Source organism: Seriola aureovittata, chromosome 9, assembly GCF_021018895.1.
Source record: "Seriola aureovittata isolate HTS-2021-v1 ecotype China chromosome 9, ASM2101889v1, whole genome shotgun sequence".
NCBI classification, from domain to species: Eukaryota; Metazoa; Chordata; class Actinopteri; order Carangiformes; family Carangidae; genus Seriola; species Seriola aureovittata.
This window is the reverse complement of record NC_079372.1, coordinates 17,953,513-17,973,392: the sequence shown is the minus strand read 5'-3', so window position 1 is coordinate 17,973,392 and position 19,880 is coordinate 17,953,513. Positions and strand designations below refer to the sequence as shown.

The window sequence follows — 19,880 nt, the reverse complement described above, 5'->3', positions numbered from 1 at the left end:
TAATTAATTTTTTTTTTTTCCAGTATGCTCAGAGGTAGATAAATAGATCCTTCACATGACAGGAGTAAATGCATTAGGAAGACCAGAAATAGGAGATAATCCCTGTTTTTGCACTGTGATGGAATAAGTTTGTCTGTTTTTTATCTGCCAGAGCATCCCTACAAGTTACTATAAAGCATCAGGTCAGATTTGATGGGAAAACTTCTAAATTGACCTTTCACTAAGCCCTGCCTCTCTTAGTTACTGTTGCTATGCCTGTCCATTCAGGACATATGGTAAAAGAATGAAGCTAAAGCTGATTCGTGTAAAAGACATGGACACAAGGAAACAGCATCGTTTTGTATTGCAGTGTAGCGCTACATAGTCCTGGTAGTATAAGTATACTTTATGTAAACAAAGATCATTGTACAGCACAACACTGGAAGAGGCTGCTGTTATTTTATTGTAAACAGAGCTAAAGGTGGATATAGCATATAAAATATTGATATAATAATATAAAATAAAATAGTATGAATTCTTGTTTTTTTTAAACATCCATTAAACCGAGTATTGATGCTGAGCAGCCATATAAAAAAGTCTCAGGCAGTGGTAGATACATAGCTTTTTGGTTGAGTACAAGAGTCTCAAACATATTGAACCAATCTTGTATTAATAATGGCAAAGTCTACATTCACTTACACACACAAGCACACACTCGCTGGCATTTTATTTTCTCATAAAAAAGAAAAAAAAGCACTTGAATGCGATAGAAGGTCTCTCAGAGGCGAAAAAGAAAAAAAAAAAAAAAAACCCTCACAAATTCATAATTGAAAGCTGAATGTGATCGTCCACACCTTCCAAGGCCTGTTTCTGTCCTTCAGTAACTAACAGCAACTTCTTTGACTGCCGTCCTCCTCTGCAGCCCCGAGCCCTCTTAAATAACGCTGCCTTCAATTTGTGTAATTAATTTCTAGCGCTGGAAGGGCAGCGTGGAAGCACACAGGCCCAGAGTCCAGGAGATTTGGATTATATTGGTTTTCATTTTCATTAACAGTGATTGGACATAAGTTTATGAAATTAATTGGCAATTTGCGCGTCGAGTGTATGTGTCATTATATTATTACACTGAAGCTCACCTGAAATATGTAGTGGAGGAGTGATTGGAGAGGCATTAATGTGGCTGTTTCTGAAGGAATATATGTGCTATTATGAATGTGAAATAACCAGCAGATTAGTCAAAAATTATTAAGGAGGTAAAAAACTAAATCTCTCAAGTGCACACATCAGTCGTTTAACTGCTGACACTACGTGGGCTGTACAGTATATCAAATTGTTAAACACATTTACTTCAACTTTAATGAGAGTGTTCACAATAAAGAGACAATATACTATTCATTTCTTTTAGATCAATATCACATTGATGTGTCAGATTAGCATTGAATCCAATGTTCAGTGTTTCTGTCTTTTGCTCAAATATGCCTTGACTATCTCCTGTGTTATCACAGCGAGCGTGTGCCCGTGTTTATTTCCATGAAAAAATTGAAAACAGCGTAACCATCATGATTTATTTCTTAAATGATAATTTATTAGCAAAGAGCCTCTCTGTAATTGCCAAATCTCCTGCTTGGCTTGTTGGTGGAACTGCCTACCTAGTCGAAGCGCTGATGAGATGGACAAAAATGCAATTTGGCGAGATGGGATGTGGGGGTAGCGTTTCTCTCAGATGCATGCACCGCGCTCGCCACGCAATTAATTTCTCATCTGAAGTGTCGGGTGTGTTTTCATTGAGGTGTGTTAACGAGAGAAAAAAATATTTATCTGGTCTTGGTGTTTCTTGAGTGCTTTCCCTGTGTGTGTGTGTGTGTGTGTGTGTGTGTGTGTGTGTGTGTGTTTGTTTGTGCTGTCTCCAAGAGCAAGTCCCCGCATGATGCTTCTCGCCTGTTGTGTGTATGTGTGGCAACAGCTCTGTGTGTGGCTGTGACTCAAGTGCGTGTGTGGCTTGAACTCTGCGTGTGTGTGTTTGTGTGTGTGTCTGTGTGTGTGTGTGTTTGCGAGATGGAATGGGATGCATGTTTACAGGGTTGCAGAGCGGGGCTCGGTGGCAGCCTGCAGAGACGACGGGATTGGAAAACGGAGTCTGTCTCTGTGTCCCACTGCTAAGCCAGCGGGAGACACGGCAGCTATCTCCTCTCTCTCTCTCCCTTTCTCTCGCTGTCTCACTCTCTTACTAGCTCTGTTTCCCAGTCATTCCTCTTTTTCTTTCTCACTTCTGAGTATATTCCTTACATCTTTTTCTACCTCTCTCATAATCTTTTCTCCACTCTCTCCACACCTCGCTCCCGCTCTCCTGATGTTTTCTTGTTACATTTCCTATCTTGTTTTCTTTGTATTCATCTCTCCCCCTGTTGCTTTTTGTTTTCTTGCTGTTGCTTGGTTTTCCTCCTTTCACACCACTAACCCCCCCCCCCCCCCCCCCTCCCCTTCCATCACAGACAAAGTGTGTGTCAAATTGGGCTTGATATTGAAATGAAAAACTGGTACTGAAATTGACAAATGTTAGAATTTACACACCTCCTGTACAGACGTTATGTGTGGAATTCAGTTTTTGTGGACAGAGGAAAAAACCAGCACCAGTCCATGTGGGTGAGGGTGTGTGTGCCTCCCTGTAGTAGGCACGAGTGCACTTTTATCTCCCTCTTTTTCATCTTTCTCTCGTTTTCCTTCTGCGGCTTGATTTATAGTTCAAAATAGAATACCTTAAACCGCAATCAGATACACAAAGACAGTGCATCAGCAAGCCTACAGTTACAGCTTGTTGTCAACAAAACTCCCATTAAAAGACCAACAGTGAATTGATCTTACTAACAACTTCCGTGTTTATATCCAAAGCCTGATGTGTCTTATTCCTCTGTGCCATAGAGCTCCATCGTTGTTGTCCAAAGCTGTTAAAAACACATCAGTGAGTCAACCAGCTTTCACATGCTTTGTCCTGCTGCCGTATATACAGGAGGGCCTAATATGTATTCATCCGCAGCTGAAAATAGTCCCCAACAAATGAACAATTTACTGCTGTTTGAGTAACATTCGCAAAAGACTACAGCGCCCAGCTGCTTAAAAAAATTGCTGAGACTTTTAGAAAATAAATAAATACCTAAATTAACATAAATACCAACTTTTTAAAAAAAAAATTTAAAGATTTTTGTCATCAGGGGGATTTGTTAATGGGAAGAAAAAATATTTAAAGCATTTTTTAATTGAGCAGTTTTATTGACTGTGTCTCATTTCTCTCCATTCCTTTACAGAAAAAGAGGAAAACTATTAACGTCATATTGAATCACTTCATTGTTAACCAATCAGAGGGTTAGAGTTGAAGGTCATTCGAAAAAGAAAATGTGTTGATGGTTCCTCACTCAGTTTCTTGCTCATCAACAATCTTTCCTACAACATGATCAATGTCTGTGTGAAAATACGAATGAGCTGAAGGCCTCTCCTCCCTCACATCTTCTCTCTCTCTCTGTGTGTGTGTTTAGGGTCGTAACTTGATCCCAGCCGCTCCGGGTAACAGTCGCCTGAACTACACGGTGCTGATTGGAGAAACTCCCTGCGTCCTCACCCTGTCTGAGAGCCAGCTGCTGTGTGAATGGCCCAACCTCACCGGACAGCACAAAGTCACGGTCAGATCACCGCTCTGTGTCCCCTGCCTCTTCATCTCTGTCTCCACCAGTGACTCTTTGACCTGTTGTGACTTTGACTTTTCTTAAATGTTCCACTTTTCTGTCCCGTTTTGTCCCCGCGTGCACCGAACTGATTATCTGAAAGTTTATTCACTCGATATTAAGGGGCTGAGGCTGCTCTCATAATGTAATTTCTTATCTTTCTTATTTATTAAAGTACCGGGTCAGTTTCAAGTTTGCAGGATTTATTTGAAAAAGCAATTTATAAAAGGACAAAAAAAAATAGCACCTGATATATCCACACTGACCCATTAGCTGATGTTTATGAATATGAAAACATTCCAGCTTGACAATCTCAGCCCCATAATGTCACTCTAACCTTGATGGTGAGTTATGTGAATTATCCCTCATGTTTTTTCGAAAACGATTTCCTCTGTCGGATCTAGGATGTGCTCCGTTGAGCTTTCACACCGAGGCTGCTGTTAAATATGTAACGCTTAATTAACATGTTGATCTTCATTGGCCCTCAGCTAGCCTGTTGCTCCAAAATAAGGCAGCTGAAGTTTAGTATGACTGAACGTTTAAAATACAAAGAGCGATTCACCGTCGTTAGTGCTGTTAATGTTCATTGACAGTGTCTGAAATGTTGCAACTCACGGGGGAAATTATTCATTTGTTTGCATTATACACTCACCATGACCAGAGTGAACCTTTAGCCATGTGTGCAGACGTAAAGCCGTGTTTCTTTCCATCCGCTGAAGCGTATCCGCGCCAACAGCTGTGCAGGCGTCAGCACTTCTCTTCTGCAGGTGCTGGCAGTTTTGGATTTGAGAGGTTTTTCAAGTCCCTCAGTGCCATCTCCATTTTTCATGTATTTTTATTAGTTTCCCCTTTACTTTGAAGGTGTAGACATTTAATAGTACACAGAGTGTAACGTGCCTAACCCCTCGGTAAATCCACAGACCAATCCTCCACTCACACTCAACTTTAATCAAAGCTACACTCGTCTCCGCTGCCCCGTACTCATCTCCTCTTTCATCCTCACATTGCACCCCAAACTCTGTCACATTCATCATGTTGTTATACTGCAAACAAAGAACAGGAGACTCGACTGTAGATGTTTGATAAAGATCATCCACACCAACAGAAGCAGCTCTCAAGTTTCCTTAAAAACAAGGAAATAAACTTCTGGGGGAAAAAAAAACTCTGTTGACCCTGTGACAGCAATCACAGATCTTTAAATGGCTGTTTATGCATCAACTAAATATGAGACGGCTGCATCTCAACATATGTAACTCCCCAGAAAAGCAGCTGTTTTATCACATTCACTCCCAGGGATTGACACGTCAATGCTGCTGTACCTTGAGTGCAACTTATGTGAGTATGGCGCGCCCATGGATATATTATAAGAGCTCTTTTAATACATCCCTGGTTGCGGTGTGTGTTATTGGCGGCATTAAATCATGCAACACTGCGGGCGGAAAAGAAAGCAGTACGTGGTTATAGACAGCAACAACAAGCACCTGATCAGCATCTTTGTACAGGCCAAAACACAAAAATGATTCAAGCTTCAATTAACAATTATATTTTTATTCACAATTAATCTGTCAGTTACTTTTTGATTGTTTAGTCTATAAAATTTCAGTTAATAGAGGAAAACGCCCTCCACATTTTCCCAGAGCTCATGGTGGCATCTTCAAATTACTTATGTTATTTAAACAAAAGTCCCACATCCAAAGATAATTCATTTTTAATAATCACGAGTAGATTATCACAATTGTTGTTGATTCATTTACCAGTCAATTAATCAGTTAAGTACTAAAAATTACACTCTTGAACATAAAGCTGTTAAAATAAAGTTCATAGTCCACGTCTATGCGATGGATTGTGGGTAGGCAGGGACTGTGCCGCTGTCAAGACATTTTTTTGAGCAGTTTTCAAAAATACCCAACAGCAGAAAACATATTTATTTTCCTCTATTTTCATCTTAGAGTGCATGTTTAAATTCCCCCCCGGGCATCCCCCGCCTCCTACGGGGACTCAGCTTCTGTCCTTTTTAAACTCCACTCCAGGTTTCAGGCCTGATTCGGTGAGTGGTGATAGCTGTCAAATAAAGGCAAGAGGATATAGGGTTTCCTCTTATGACAAACCTGCCATGTTAATATGGCAAGTAGATTTTTATTCAGTAAAAGGTTTATATGTAGTACCTACTTCACATAACTAATTGATAATAGGATGTGTGATCCTGTAAGCTAGAAACATATTATTCATAAGACTAGAAAATGAGCTACAACTGAATGTGGGCAAACAGAGAGCTAAATTATGTATGCCATACTGGCTAAGAGATTAAAAAAAAGTATATGAGTGTACACTTTTGCTACAGTTTATGTCCATGACAAGGCAACGTCGACAGTGGAGCTCTGTCCTACAGTTATGCAGAGACATAAAAGGTGGCATTAAGAATAGAATTGTTTCTCCAGGATGCCACTGATATGCAGACACTAAGCTTGTCTCTAAGCTTTAATCCAGAAACCTCGTTCACTGTATAAACTTTCTCTGATGTGCAAATTTTTGTCCAACTCTCAGAAAATCCAAGTGAAAGAATCGTCGCATCACCACCCAGTTATACTTCCTGTTTTCCACGTGAAGTGTCACAAGCTGCAACATAGTTTTTCACTACCACCCACGGCCTGAACGCTGTCGATGTCACCTTGGTTTTTCTAGTGTTTCACTTTACTGAATAAAATTACAATACAGCGGGAAATAGTGCAAGAAAAAAAGTCAAAGAACGGAGCTCAGAAGTGCGTCCGTCCTGCGGCAGCTCTTCAGCTTAACTTGTCCAGCGTGTTGAGCTGTCATCAGACTGCAGACTGAGATCCCTGATCCACTCTGACTGGAGCAGACTTTCAAATTCGCCACGCAGCTCCTGGAGCATCTGTATGGAGGAAGGTCAGACCTCAACCAGGCGATGCAGCACTCACTCTGAATATATTTGGTTGTTTGTCTGAATTTCCCGCCAGTACAGACACTCAACCCCCCCACCCCACCACCACCACCCACCCACCCACCCCCCAATCTCCTGCCCCTTTTAAACTTATCACCAATGTCCTTTCACAGTCATTTCACTATATCTTTATGACATTTACTCCCCGCTAGCTACAGCCAATATACCTAGAAAGCCACTGACAGCACATCCATGTAATTCAGTATGATAGCTCTCAACGGATACAGCCAGCTCCAAGGTGCAACTCTCTTGAATTTTTTCTCTTTTTTTTACCCTCCCTTTTCTCTTTTTTTGAATGAAATGTCATGTTGAATATCGGAACGATGCGATGTGTTGGCGGGGGTGGTGGAGTTAGTCCTTCGCCTGACAATAGCCGAAGAAAAAATAGAGCTGTCTGTTCTTATCTCTTCTATGGTGTGTGTGCGTCTGTGGTTGTATGTGTGTGTGAGTGAGTGTGTGTGTGTGTGTGTGTGTGTGTGTGTGTGTGTGTGTGTGTGTGTGTGTGTGTGTGTGTGTGTGTGTGTGTGTGGTTACATGCACTGTGTTTGTGCCTCGATCCTTGAGTGTACTCATATGTTTGTGTTTGTGCGCACATCTTTGTCTGCAGAGCTGCAGAGAAGGACACAGCTGTGGCACAATAATATTCCCCATGTAGAATGACCTACATACAGGGGACCCCAATGTGTGTCCAGACACACTGGGCTTGTGTGTGCGTGTGTGTGCGTGTGTGTGTGTGCGTGTGTGTGTGTGTGGGTCGGTGGGTGTACAGTAAGAAGTGTTGAACGTGTATGTCAGTGTGCCTTTGTGTGTCCCCTTAGATGCTCAGCTGTGTGTTGGCAGCTGTGTGCCTCCCTTGAGTTTTTCGAAGAAACTTGTTTGTTGTTTTGGCCTTCAGCTTTTTAAGTTCCTCCGTCAGTCCTTCAGTCTGTCAGGAGAATAAAAATAGAAAAATGCCCAGAAAATGTGTCACCAACTTACTATTCCTTATACTTGTGCTGTCTTCAAATCATCAGAGGATATGTTTCCCCCTGGTTAATTATACCAGATATACCAGTGACCTCTGATTTTATATTAAGGGCTAACAACGCAACCATATATCTCAGAATTTCACAAATCTAACATGTGTACTTGTATTGAAGGCCTCCCGCACCCCCATGACCCAGGCAAACTCTCCACTATCAAAGAAAAGCTACATGTTTTTCCCATTTCCTAAAAACAAACAAGTTGAAGTCTCATTAATATTTAAATGAAGTGCCTTCCAGCATTTTGTTTCATGTGGAAACATGTTAAACAGCCACGACAGACGGCCGAATCAGCGCCACCTTCAAATGTATATTTCCTGAATTTACTGTTATTTAATGTCCTTTTTCACAGCAGACATTTGACCTGTCACAGAAAAGCACAGATGGCACTAATAACATTATTGATGTCTCTGTTCTGTTCAACAGAGCCATCATTAACGAGACACTTGTTCCGTAAGCCGTGACAGTGTTGACAGTGAGCCGGCACGAGCAGTACCGGGACCCTGAAACTGAAGCAGTTGAATGGAATTAAGCCATCGTAAATATAGATATTTACACCTGTGCTTTTCCGCTATGACATGTCAAAATGTCCTGTGTGAAAAGGTGTGAGATGAAACCCCCTCCCATCCCATGCTGACACTGACAACATATGATAATTTGTTCTAGTATTTCTTGTGGGACCTACACACAGTGGCATGGACTCACTTGTATCACCCGTTAATTGCAATATAAAGGATAATCAATTAAAGTCTGGAGAAATCTCAAAATTGACTTGCCACTAGCCACTTGTGGTTAGGACAACAAACTAAGACAAAACACAAAACACAACCATTGACATGTCATCACTTAACTACATCCCAAATGTAAATCCAATATCCACTCTCTTTATAGCTCTGTTAGCAGCTCGTCAATACTTATGTCTGTCTGCTGGGTTTATCATATGTACATGAAAACTGATGCTGCCTGATGCCGGTGGAAAGCAGTGACGGGAGCTGAGAGAAGGAATTCACACATTAAAGTTGCAGGTGTAAAACCAAAACAAAAGGCTGGAGATGCCCCATCAAGCCGAGTTACCTCTATCAAATTACACAAGCCATCAAAGCCTCAGTCCACAGAGAAATGCACACAGCCTGTATTCAGGAACTGAGCCTTAAAACAAGCCGTCATGACTTCTGTAAATTTGTGATGTCACAACAAAGCAGTCACAACCCTCAGCCACGCCCCAAGTACCACCCACCTGGACCCACCATCCAACCTTGCAGGATCTGGTTTCTCTGAGTATTTACCCGAAATCTGCTATATTTTTATTTGATCACTCAGAAAAACAGCCAGCCAATCATGAGAGAGGTTCAGAGCCTCCTCTCTTCTGATTGGCTCACCGACCTCAACTACAGTGAGATGGCTTTTGGTTCTTAAAACCACAAATATATCTTCTTATGGATATTAACACTTAAAATAAAATACTGGAAAAATTGTAAAATAGGATACAAGGACCTTGTAGCTGCATCAGATTGTGTGGACTCAGTATCGTCTTTCTGCAGCCTAATTGATCAAACCTCATGTGATTGGCTACCAGTTTTTATACACTTTAATTTAGCTGAATTTCCCTTTGCAAACAAAGAACCTGCTCATGTCCACAAAGCGAGCTGGCTGCTTAATGCTATACAAACTAGTTTAATTGTCTAGACTATTGCAAACTTAATTTGTAGGTATTGACTACATTGATATTGATATAACAGCTTCTCTATTTTATTTTTTTTTTTCAATCAGACTTTGATAATGTTAACGTGAAAGTGCACTTAGAACTTCAAAGTGCATAATCACACCTCATTTGAATCGGTTATCAACCCCCCTGGTGGATAGCTTGATTTGATGGGTTCCTTTGCTCTGTGTGCATGTGTGTGCGTGTGTATTCTTTTCTCTGAGACACACTTATGTAAATGTAGTTAGTCAGAAAAAAAAAACATTACATGTGTTTGACTTCCCATAATTAGCAAGGCTCCTTGGGGAGAGATTTAAATGCTGGTGATTACTTTGTTTGATTACTTATAGTGTGTCTGGGTGTGTGTGTGTATAGTGTATACGTGTGTGTTGAGTGTTCTGCGTGTCTTAAGTGTGCGTAAATGACTTTAACATTGTCTGTGTCTGCCTCCACTGCACTGCTTTAACTTTGTTCACCCCTTCCTGAGCGAGGTCAGTTTTGACAGTAAAAAACGAGAACATTAACAAATAAAATATCCATCTTAAAAACCAAAATATTGTGCCTTGGTATTTGCAGACAATGCAGAATCATTAAAAGCACTGAGCAAGTTAACTTGTGAGATCTTCATTATCAAAGCCCTCTGAAACTGCTCCCCTAAAGGCAAGAATCGAAAACCTTTCCTACAAATAATGTTCACAGCCAAGGTGATGTAAGCCTCCCCAGTCTAAGCCTGTCAGATATCAGCCTGTTTAGTGTGAGCACAGAACAGATAAAAATTTAATGATCCTTGTGGTAGAAATCAGGTCAACCAACTTCTCTTTCATCAGACCACCAACTTTTGATCTCTTCAGACCACCTCATCTATTTTCAAACCATCTGCTGCTGGAGAAGTGACCGCTGACTGGTTTTTATGTCTCTCTGGAAGGTGCTCATTCAAATTCCCAGACTGGCTGAAGAAAATCTTATAGGGGGAAATAAATAAGTAGTAATTTCCTCTCCCTTAACGACTGCGGTGGAGCTGCTTTTGAGCAATGCAATGAACCTTCAGCTCTGATAACGCAGCTGCTCAGCAGCCGCCAGCAGAAGTCTGGCGTTGCAGCTCTCTGGTGAATAACTGTGTAACTGTATGAATAAAGAAGGAGTTACAGGAAGTTCTGTCTTTTCTCTCTCGATCATTAAAGCATCAGTTGTGTTTGTGTGTTCAGATCCGTGCTGGGGGGTTTGAGTACTCCCCTGGGACTCTTCACATCTACTCAGACAGCCTGTTGACGCTTCCAGCCATCATCGGCATTGGAGGGGGTGGTGGTCTGCTTCTGTTGGTCATCATCGCTGTGCTGATAGCCTACAAGAGGAAGTCGAGGGACGCTGACCGCACCTTGAAACGCCTTCAGCTCCAGATGGACAACCTGGAGTCCAGAGTGGCCCTGGAGTGTAAAGAAGGTAGGCGATGCAAACAGTGTGTACACAGTTTTATCCAAAGCCTTTTAAAATTAAAACTTAAACCATTAGAAAAGTGATTAGTCAAATCATAGGTCATATAGAAAAACTTTTTAAATGATGAAAAGTTAAGTATACGGGCATGATCTGGTCACTGGTGATAGAATTTTTTTGTAGACACAAGTGCAAAAATATAAAACATTTCACAAAATGTTTAGATCAAATGAATAATAATAATAATAAAAAAGAATAATGGAAATCTAGCTGTTTGCTCCTGTTTCCAGTCTTCATGCTAAGCTAAGCTGACATTTAGATTGTCTTTAATGTATATCAGACTGGGTCTATATTTCTTTAAGTTCATATTAAATAACCTTTTCACCTAAATAAACTAGATAACAGTCCCAAATGTAATAAATTAGACTATGGCCACACAAAACACAGCACTCTCCTGTCTATATCTATCTATAGTTCCTACATATTGTGCTGAGTAAACTAGTTTAAAGATAAGCCACTGGCAATGACACTGGTTGCACTGTGTGAGTCTGCTACGCTGACTGAGTACATGCAACAGTACATGATAGAAAAAGGAAGTTGGAAGTTTCATGATATGAATGAGCAGGTGGAACAACGTTGAAGGATATTCCTGGGGCGTTTTATAGCCAAAGAAATAAAGCAGAGAGAGATATATATAGGTGGTTACAGACAGAGCAAGAGACACCATTGATTTCAGTTGCCGTCATCGCTGACAACAGTGCGTCTGCAGGGTATTTTTACTGAGGTGAATGCACAACTGTGTCATAACTGAGTCATAGCAAATAAAAAAAACTGTTTTATTTATGAAAATACAGAGCTGATATAAAATTATACATAAACAGAAGGAACTCGAGGCCAGTTTAGTTACAATTAGAATAGAATGAATGGAAGATGATGCCTTTATTTGTCATTGCACAGCTGTACAATGAAATTTAATGCATCTCCTCAGTCGCACATACTATTTTTTAAAATTTGCCATCATCATCGTCGTCAGGCAAACCAAAGGGTGCTGCATGTTTCCACCTCTGTGTGTCTTCACCATAGACTGTATATAAAGATGGACGAAGCCTCTGTGAAGTTCTGAAGAGTGGTTTTGAAGCTCAGAGTATGCTGCTTTGCCGTCACCTTCTTGGCAGTACCTGACTCCTCTCCTGGCTAATCCAAAAATGGGCAAAGAGGTGGGGCGTGTGTGGAGCCGAGACTTCGGTTCATGCTGGTTTGGTGGCAGGCATACACTCACCCGCCTGTCACTCAAAGCAGCCACGCCCCCTCCATTATACATAACTTTAAGTCTAAAAAAGTGAGATATATCATGAAGGAGGAAATTAGCTATAGAGACCAAAACTGTTTTTGTACCAGGCTGTAAAAATGTGAAGTTGGGCATTTTAACATGGGAGTCTATGGAGATTGACTCACAGACTCTAATGGCCATTAGAGGACCTGTAGTTTTTGGCAGTCTGTGTTGGCTTCATTTTTCAGCTGCTTTTCACTCACAGGTATGAAATACTGACATGACACACAGATGCAAGAGAAAGTAGCGGAACAAACATTCTAAAGTGTCTTAGAAATGTGTTTTTCTACTACAGGCATCTGAAAAAGCTTCAGCACTCCTTGATATAGATTTTCCACGGACAGCAGGAAGTGTACCGGCTGGACGGACACTATTCTTCCAACAAGATTTTTCCTTCATGTGGTGTTTTGATGATGGTGGTGGAGAGAGCTGTCTAACATGTCGGTCTGAGTAAAAACACACCACAACATTGAAAGACAGAGAGCGTACGGAGTGTTGGGAGGTAGATGGTGAGAGAGGGGGTGTATGAGGTCAAAATAACAAGGGGGATTATTTGCAGAGAAATGAGAGGTAAAATGAGAGAGAACAGTGAGAGACGGCCCGGGCTGAGAGGGACTGAGAGGGGGCTCATGTTTGTGGCAGTGTAGATGACTGATGTAAGGACAGCCCAGCTGTTTATACTCGATATAATGGCACCGGCACACACGGTTATGGTACAAGGTTATAATGTGATTACATTACCGCCGTGACACAGAGTCACAGCTCTATCAGGCACCAAGGATCAGCTGTCAAACAAAACACTGCAACTTTTGATTTAAAGTACTACAGTTTCTGACTGAGGTGACATTTTTAGAAATATGTTCTCATCTTGTCGTAGTTTAAGATGTTATTTGTATTTTCCAAGAAACACAGCTACAAACATCCTGCTCTTTTCCTCAACACGAAGCCAGACAGTATTCCAGTCAATAGAAATAGAAGCATTCAGTTTTCTCGGAAGTGAAGCATGGCCTTATTCCCACCCCCACCCCCCACCCCCAAAAGCACCCCGCCTTGCCTGCTGCACTCCCAGCTGGCCCGTAGAGACGAGACAGTTCGCGTGGGCGGAGGAACAGATGAAGTAGGCGGTCCACTGTGAGTGTGTGTGCATGCGTGCGTGTGTGATAGCAAAAGGAAGTGTATGTGCGCGAGGGTCGGCTTCGTTCGAGGAGCGTTTAGGGGGAAGAGACAGGGGACGTTTGGTTCAGTCAGCCGAGAGAAACAGACATCGCACTGTAGACTATCATCCAAACTATCATCAGCCATGGATCGCTACATATTAGAAATGACAACTGCTGACTGGCAAGAGTCACTCTTGAGTCCAGGAGAGGTAATATAGATGTTGTTGAGATGCTTCGTGAACAAACAAAACAAAACGCAAATGGGCCCTCAAATAAATTCAGGGGCAAAGTTTTGTTTACAGGCCAATGTAAGCGCAGTCAGTGTTGCTACACTTTCACATCCCAGGCTTTCTGTAGAGTGAAGTCTTTTTTTTGTGTCAGAAACTTGAGGATTTTTTCCTGGAAAGAACTAGACGATACAAGTTTTTACAGCAGCTGAAGTGAAAGCTCTTATCAACTGGATGTAAAACCAAATTCATGTTACAGCAACAGGTGAGAGTGAGACGCCAGGTCATCAGTCAGTTGATTGCACATCCTTTTACTGGTCACAAGCATTAGAGTGTGTGTTTCTGTCTACACTGGTCGATGGCTGACTTTTGCAATTATTATTGCTTTCTAATTTTCTGCATCACAATATTAGTTTGAGTTTAGTAAGTGAAACGTCTCCCCATTTTTTCTCCTCACTTTCTATCAAGTGAAACATCCTGAGCCCCCTCCTTTGCAAAGGGACCTCACTTTACTCCAAACTGTGGTGAGCAATGTTGAACAGAAGGTTTAATTCAAACTGGTCGACTTAAAGGACGAATATGTCAGCAGTAGGAATGACTAACTTTTACTCAGTGGAGAGGCAAAACAAGAAGTAAACACAGCGGGACACACGTTTGCTATTTCCTACCTGTTGTTACCTTCCTTCGTCTTATGATGACGTCTTTGCAACTGTCTCAAAAGTAAAGAGAAGTTTGCGTTAATCATCAACTCCATGTGATGTGAATAAATAAAAGATCGATTAATGGATAGAAGAGACGATGAGAGATAAGATGACAGAAGCAGCGGAGTATATAATGGAACGAGAAAATGAAAGCAAAAGAATGTCTGAAGTGTCTCCTTCTCTATCTAACCCTTCCATCTCTTCTACTGTATTCTTTCCCTTTTTTGATCTTTTTCCTCTTCTTTACGTCATTCTCCTCTGTGCCTTTATCTCCTTTTCTCCTCTCTTATCTCCATCTCTCCACTCTACTTTCCTCTTCTTCTCAGGTCTGACCTTTACCTTCCTCTTAGACCCAAACACTTATGTGCTCTGTTCCCTGGATTTCCTTTCCTCTCTGTCACTTTTTTTTTTTACGCCCTGATCTTTCTTTCTTCTTGTTTCTCCTCTTTCCTTATCTTCTTTGCTTCCCTCTCTCCATCTCTCTTATGGACCAAGCAGTCCAATAACAGCTGGGGGAAATTATGCATGAAAACTCATCCGTCGCTCTCTTAATAATTATCCACTCATGCAATTAATTGTCTTTCCTTTCCAGGAACTTTGTTTTCTGTTTCCTGGTTCTGCTTTTCTCTCCCCGGGGTCGTTTTCCCTTTTTTTATTCCATTATATTTGGGTCTTTTTTTTTTTTTTTTTTTTGGACAAGCAAAGATTGAATTTGGCAGAACTCAGACACCAAGAAGAAGAAATTCAGCTCCTTACATTTTTCAGCTTCTGTCTTCCAATGAAATGTGGATTTTCCTCTTAAGTGTCATATTCAGATTTATACAAATTCTAAATTAGACACAAAACTCTCTTGCGTTTTCAACCCCACATAATAACATGTCCCTGACTAAAAGTATCTGGATCTGTTATTGTTCTTTAATGGCTGCCTATCCCTGTATTCCCCTCATGCTTCTGACTAGTCTGCGTTTTAGTTCTCATTTATTGTGTTTGTGGGCGTTTTTCTCCTCATCATATCTTTATGTTCCAGCCTTACTGTCTAGCCTCTTTTTATAAGACCCAGACACCTGAAATGATGCACTGTGCTCTGTTAGCATTGTCTTTGCTTTCTGTGTCTGGCTCCTCATCTGACCCATATATCCTGTTCACTGTGCTGTCGTCATACTGTTGTACACTTCGAGCTTAATCTTGTGCTGTGATTCTTATATCCACCGTCCATCTTTGTAATCATTGCCATCAGTTGATCATAGTGAGGGAGCGTCATGTAATTACTGGATTACCCTCCACTGCTTTTCATATCATAATGAAATTGGGATTGCAGTATTACAGACTGATAACATCACGCTAGTAGAACTTGTCACTTTATAATTCATCTGTGCTGGCAAGTTTGTGCTTTCCATGGCCCAGTGGGTATTGTGGAATTTGTTGTACCAAATGTTAATGATAATATATTAAAAAAAAAAAAAAACTTGGCTTCAGTCCCCCTGGTTTTGCATTTCAGCAAACACAATTGGCATTTGTCATAAGTGGGATGCCAGATTTCTAAGAATTACACTTAAAAAAGCTCTGAAGTACCAACTGGAGAGGAACAAAGCTCTTCACTGAGTGAAAGAAATTAACACCAATCTGATACATTTATAGTATAGAAATTATAATATTAATGAATTCATAGGAAATCCTGCTGTTGGTAGACAAGGTACATCAGATAACTGACAAGTGCAGACAATGATGTGGAGACAGTGAATAAAACCAATGCCGGAGAAATTGTGTAGCATCCTATCGAATGTTCAAACGCAAATAACTATAGACTGTTAATGTACTGCAGTCATCTACAATCTGCTCTTAACCAACTTAAGACAACATTTTAAAGTCAAAAGAAGTTTGTTTTTTTTAAGTTTGTGAGTAAAAATGAAGGAATTTGACTCTTATCTTTCACTTTAGTCCAAAATTTTACATCTAGCAGTTTGATAAATACAAGCTCAGGTCCTTGTATGTCACTGGCAGGTGAAAAAAGAAGATGCTGGTGACAAGTGGCCTCACAGATGTAGCACATTTCTGCCTGGAGTTAGCAGTGACCAGGATTTCAGTGTTTAGCCAAATGACTTAATCAAAATTTTGAGGAAATTCAGGAGAATAAGTTCAAACAATTTATTCAAAAGACTTTACTATCTACTATTATTATGCTTCACCATCCTTTATCCTGACATCGTCTCTGTTTCTCCATCTGCCTCTTTTCTTGGTAGCTTTCGCAGAACTTCAGACAGACATCCACGAGCTGACCCAGGAGCTGGACGGGGCCGGGATCCCCTTCTTGGACTATCGGACGTATGCGATGAGGGTCCTGTTCCCTGGGATTGAGGACCATCCCGTGCTCAAGGAGATGGAGGTACGGGTCAGTACACCACCAACCGAACTTGAAACTGAAACAACCTTACCAGAAATAATCAAGGGGTAGAAACATTCAGTAGCTGCTTATGCTAACTACAAGTAGCTCCCTTCAGCAAGATGAGAACATACTGTACATACGTGCAGAGAAGTATTTGTGACAAGTGCTTTGGAAGTTGGATTTAATAGCACAGAAATGTCCTCTTGGCTTTGGTGCTTAATACCTTTGTAGCCATTACTCCATGACAGGTTTCATCAAAGACAGGTCTCCGAGATGCGAAGCAAGAAGAACTCCACACATGCGTCACCTTAAAGCAATCTCATAGCCCATATTTTACCTACTTTATCTTAATGTATTCAGCTTGTCTCAGTGAATGCGAATGACTTTTCAAGAGCCTTAGTCATTAGTCTGAACTCATGGGACAGATGCTCATCACGCTCTCATGATGTGGGGAAGTGGAGTTTTCAAAGTGAGATTGACTGAAAAGAAATGTTATATAAGAAATACACGAAGTTAAAGGATGTAAAAAGAGGAGAGGAAAGATGAAGCAAAAGATGAGAAAGCAAAAGCAAAAGATAGCGAGAAGATTAGACCAGAGAGGGAGAAATAAGATTCAGGGTTACTGGGATTGTTACTTGCATTATACATCACTGTTAATTTATTAATTAAGCCAGTACATGCAACTACCTTTCAGCACAGCTGAATGGAGATAGTGCGCCGGATTTATAAAGACGTTTTACTGCCGAGGGAAGTAGAATTAATAGTATGTCAACAGAAACTACCCTCCTCCAAAGCTCGAAACCAAGAGTGCCAAGTTTGTAATCAACAGTATCATTAAGACGTAGACTCTGGTGCTGCTCCATTGACTTTGATTGGAGCACTGACTTTTTGGAGTCAAGGAATAATTTGTTTGACCTTTTACAGCTTCATTTAATCGCTCTAATCCAGACAGTGGATTTATATTCCTAGAAAAAAAAGCCCTCTGGGGTTTCATAGATGCCATTTCTGCCTTTTTTTGATTCGTTCTTAGTGACTTATCCGCTGCTATTTTTGGCTAGAAGGAACAGTGGTGATTACTTAAACGCAAAAAAATTATCCCCGGATACAGAAAAGAAGCTAATTATGGTTTCCAGCAGAGAATAAAGCTACAACGTAAAAGTACTTATAATGCAAAATATGAAAGAGTTTACTGCTTTCCTGCTTTTCAGTCACGTGTAAAGCTTCATGACATAATTCACTCCAGGGTTTGAGTTCTACAGCCTTTCTAAGGAACGTGACTCTAGTGTTGAACTTGCTTATCAGATCTAAATTGTTATTAGATATAATTAGCTTGAGCTTTCAACAATTATAAAGCTATAAGTAACTAAAACTTGAACATTTAATTACGTTTTTCAATCTCCTTTTATTGTCTGAGGCACCAGAAACACTAGTTTTCACTTATGCTGCTAATTAAAGTTCACAACCTATAGATACAACCTGAAATTGAGATGAGTATAAAATGTGAAATGTTGATTAAATGTATTAAAATAGCAAGTGTAGCCGACTTTTTACATTTCAGTTTTCATTAGATAGTCATTTCAAATACTCAAGGTGCCAATTGAAAATGATTAACCTAACAGGATTAAAGCATTGACATTATATGCATTAAGATTTAACCTGGGTACTGCTGCATTTAACATGATGTAGAGAAGATGATGTTTGAGGACTTTATTGTGTTGTAGGTTTAATTTCAGATGGATAAAATTGCCATTTTTGCCCTTCAATCAACAATCAATAACCGATAATGACAAAGTGAAGACACATCTTTAGAAAAGTTCAGCTGGGACCCTTTTGGCCCACTTGTCATGCACAGTGTCTTGACTGAGGATTGATCATCCTGTCACTATGACGATAAACAGTACACATGCTTAAGCTTTAGCATGTGTAAGATCAAGATACTGCGCTGTAGAGACTCCACTCTGTGGCTGAGATGTCGCCTGACCTAAAATCCCCAAAACGTTCATGCACCTTTAATTTGTGGTGCCAAGCGGCCATAGATGTAAAAGGATCTTTCGTATTTTATAGTTATGTCTAGACTTCCTTCTTCTTCTATCTGTATTTCCCACAGGAGCTGCTGGTGTAATCCAATGGCCTGTGTAAACCAATGCTCCTAGCTTTATTGCTCTGTGTGACTGCTTTCTCCCCTAAGCTAGACAGCTACAACGCACACCAGTTGTGCTCTCTCTATCTCTCTCTCTCTCTCTCTCTCTCTCTCTCACACACACACACACACACACACACACACACACACACACACACACACACACACACACACACACACACACACAACACACACACACACACACACACACACACATTGTCTTGCATATAGCTGGATGTACCCTTCCTGAAATTCAGTAAAGACTGTCTGTACATGCATCTCCATCTGTCTCTCTTTCTCGTTCCCTCTTGCTCTCACTCTCTCTTTTCACACACACACACACACACACACACACACACACACACACACACACACACACACACACACACACCACACTCAGTATCCACCCTGGAGGCCTGAGAATCTCATTTAGCACTTAAGAGAGAGGCCTAGACACTTTATAATGGCACATCGAAGGAGAGAAAGAATAGATGTTACAGTGGTACAAAAGGATGACAATAGGACGCCAAAGAAAGAGGGAGGTGGAAATGATGTGTTTGTGTGTGTGTGTGTGTGTGTGTGTGTGTGTGTGTGTGTGTGTGTGTGTGTTTGTGTGCGTGTATGTGTGTGTGTGTCCGTGCACGACAGACACACAATGACAAAGAGGAGGAGAAATTAAAATGGAAGAAAGACCAGTGATGTGAAACAGTCAACAATAAAGTGCGAGGGAGAGAATTAGAGTGGTGAGGAAGACGGAGCGAGCGAGCGACAGAGAGGTGTCTTCAGGGGCTTTAGTGTGTTGTTGATGAGTAGTGACAGGTGCCAGCCACTGGAACAAGCAGGGTGCACCCCTGTCACAAATCCTGACACACACACACACACACACACACTGTCCTGTTGTTCCCCCACGCTTCTTCTCCTCTGCAGCACTTCCTTCTTCGTCTGTTTGACCAAAGATTCTCTCTTTCATCCTGGTTCAGGCCAGTCTGATTGGATGTTTATGGAGTTCCTGGTGACAGCAGGTTGTTGAGGCGTTCTTAAAACATTGAGTTAAGGGCTTTCAATTAATAAAACTGATTTTGGTCAGAAGCTGTCAAAATAGGGCATTTTCATACATTATTGCACTGCAA

The 19,880-nt window shown here is 41.0% G+C and overlaps 1 protein-coding gene across 2 annotated transcripts in view; it reads left to right on the top strand.

Annotated features, from left to right (window-relative positions):
- The window catches only part of LOC130175415 (plexin-A1-like), a 260,949-nt gene that overhangs the window by 213,635 nt on the left and 27,434 nt on the right, over window positions 1-19,880 (top strand). The window contains exons 19-21 of one of the 2 annotated variants that reach the window (XM_056385882.1): window positions 3,510-3,653; window positions 10,587-10,821; window positions 16,468-16,610. In XM_056385882.1, coding sequence (XP_056241857.1) covers window positions 3,510-3,653; window positions 10,587-10,821; window positions 16,468-16,610 — 522 coding nt within the window. Of the gene's footprint in view, window positions 1-3,509; window positions 3,654-10,586; window positions 10,822-16,467; window positions 16,617-19,880 lie in introns of both variants that reach the window. The other variant, XM_056385881.1, reaches the window with a different exon arrangement.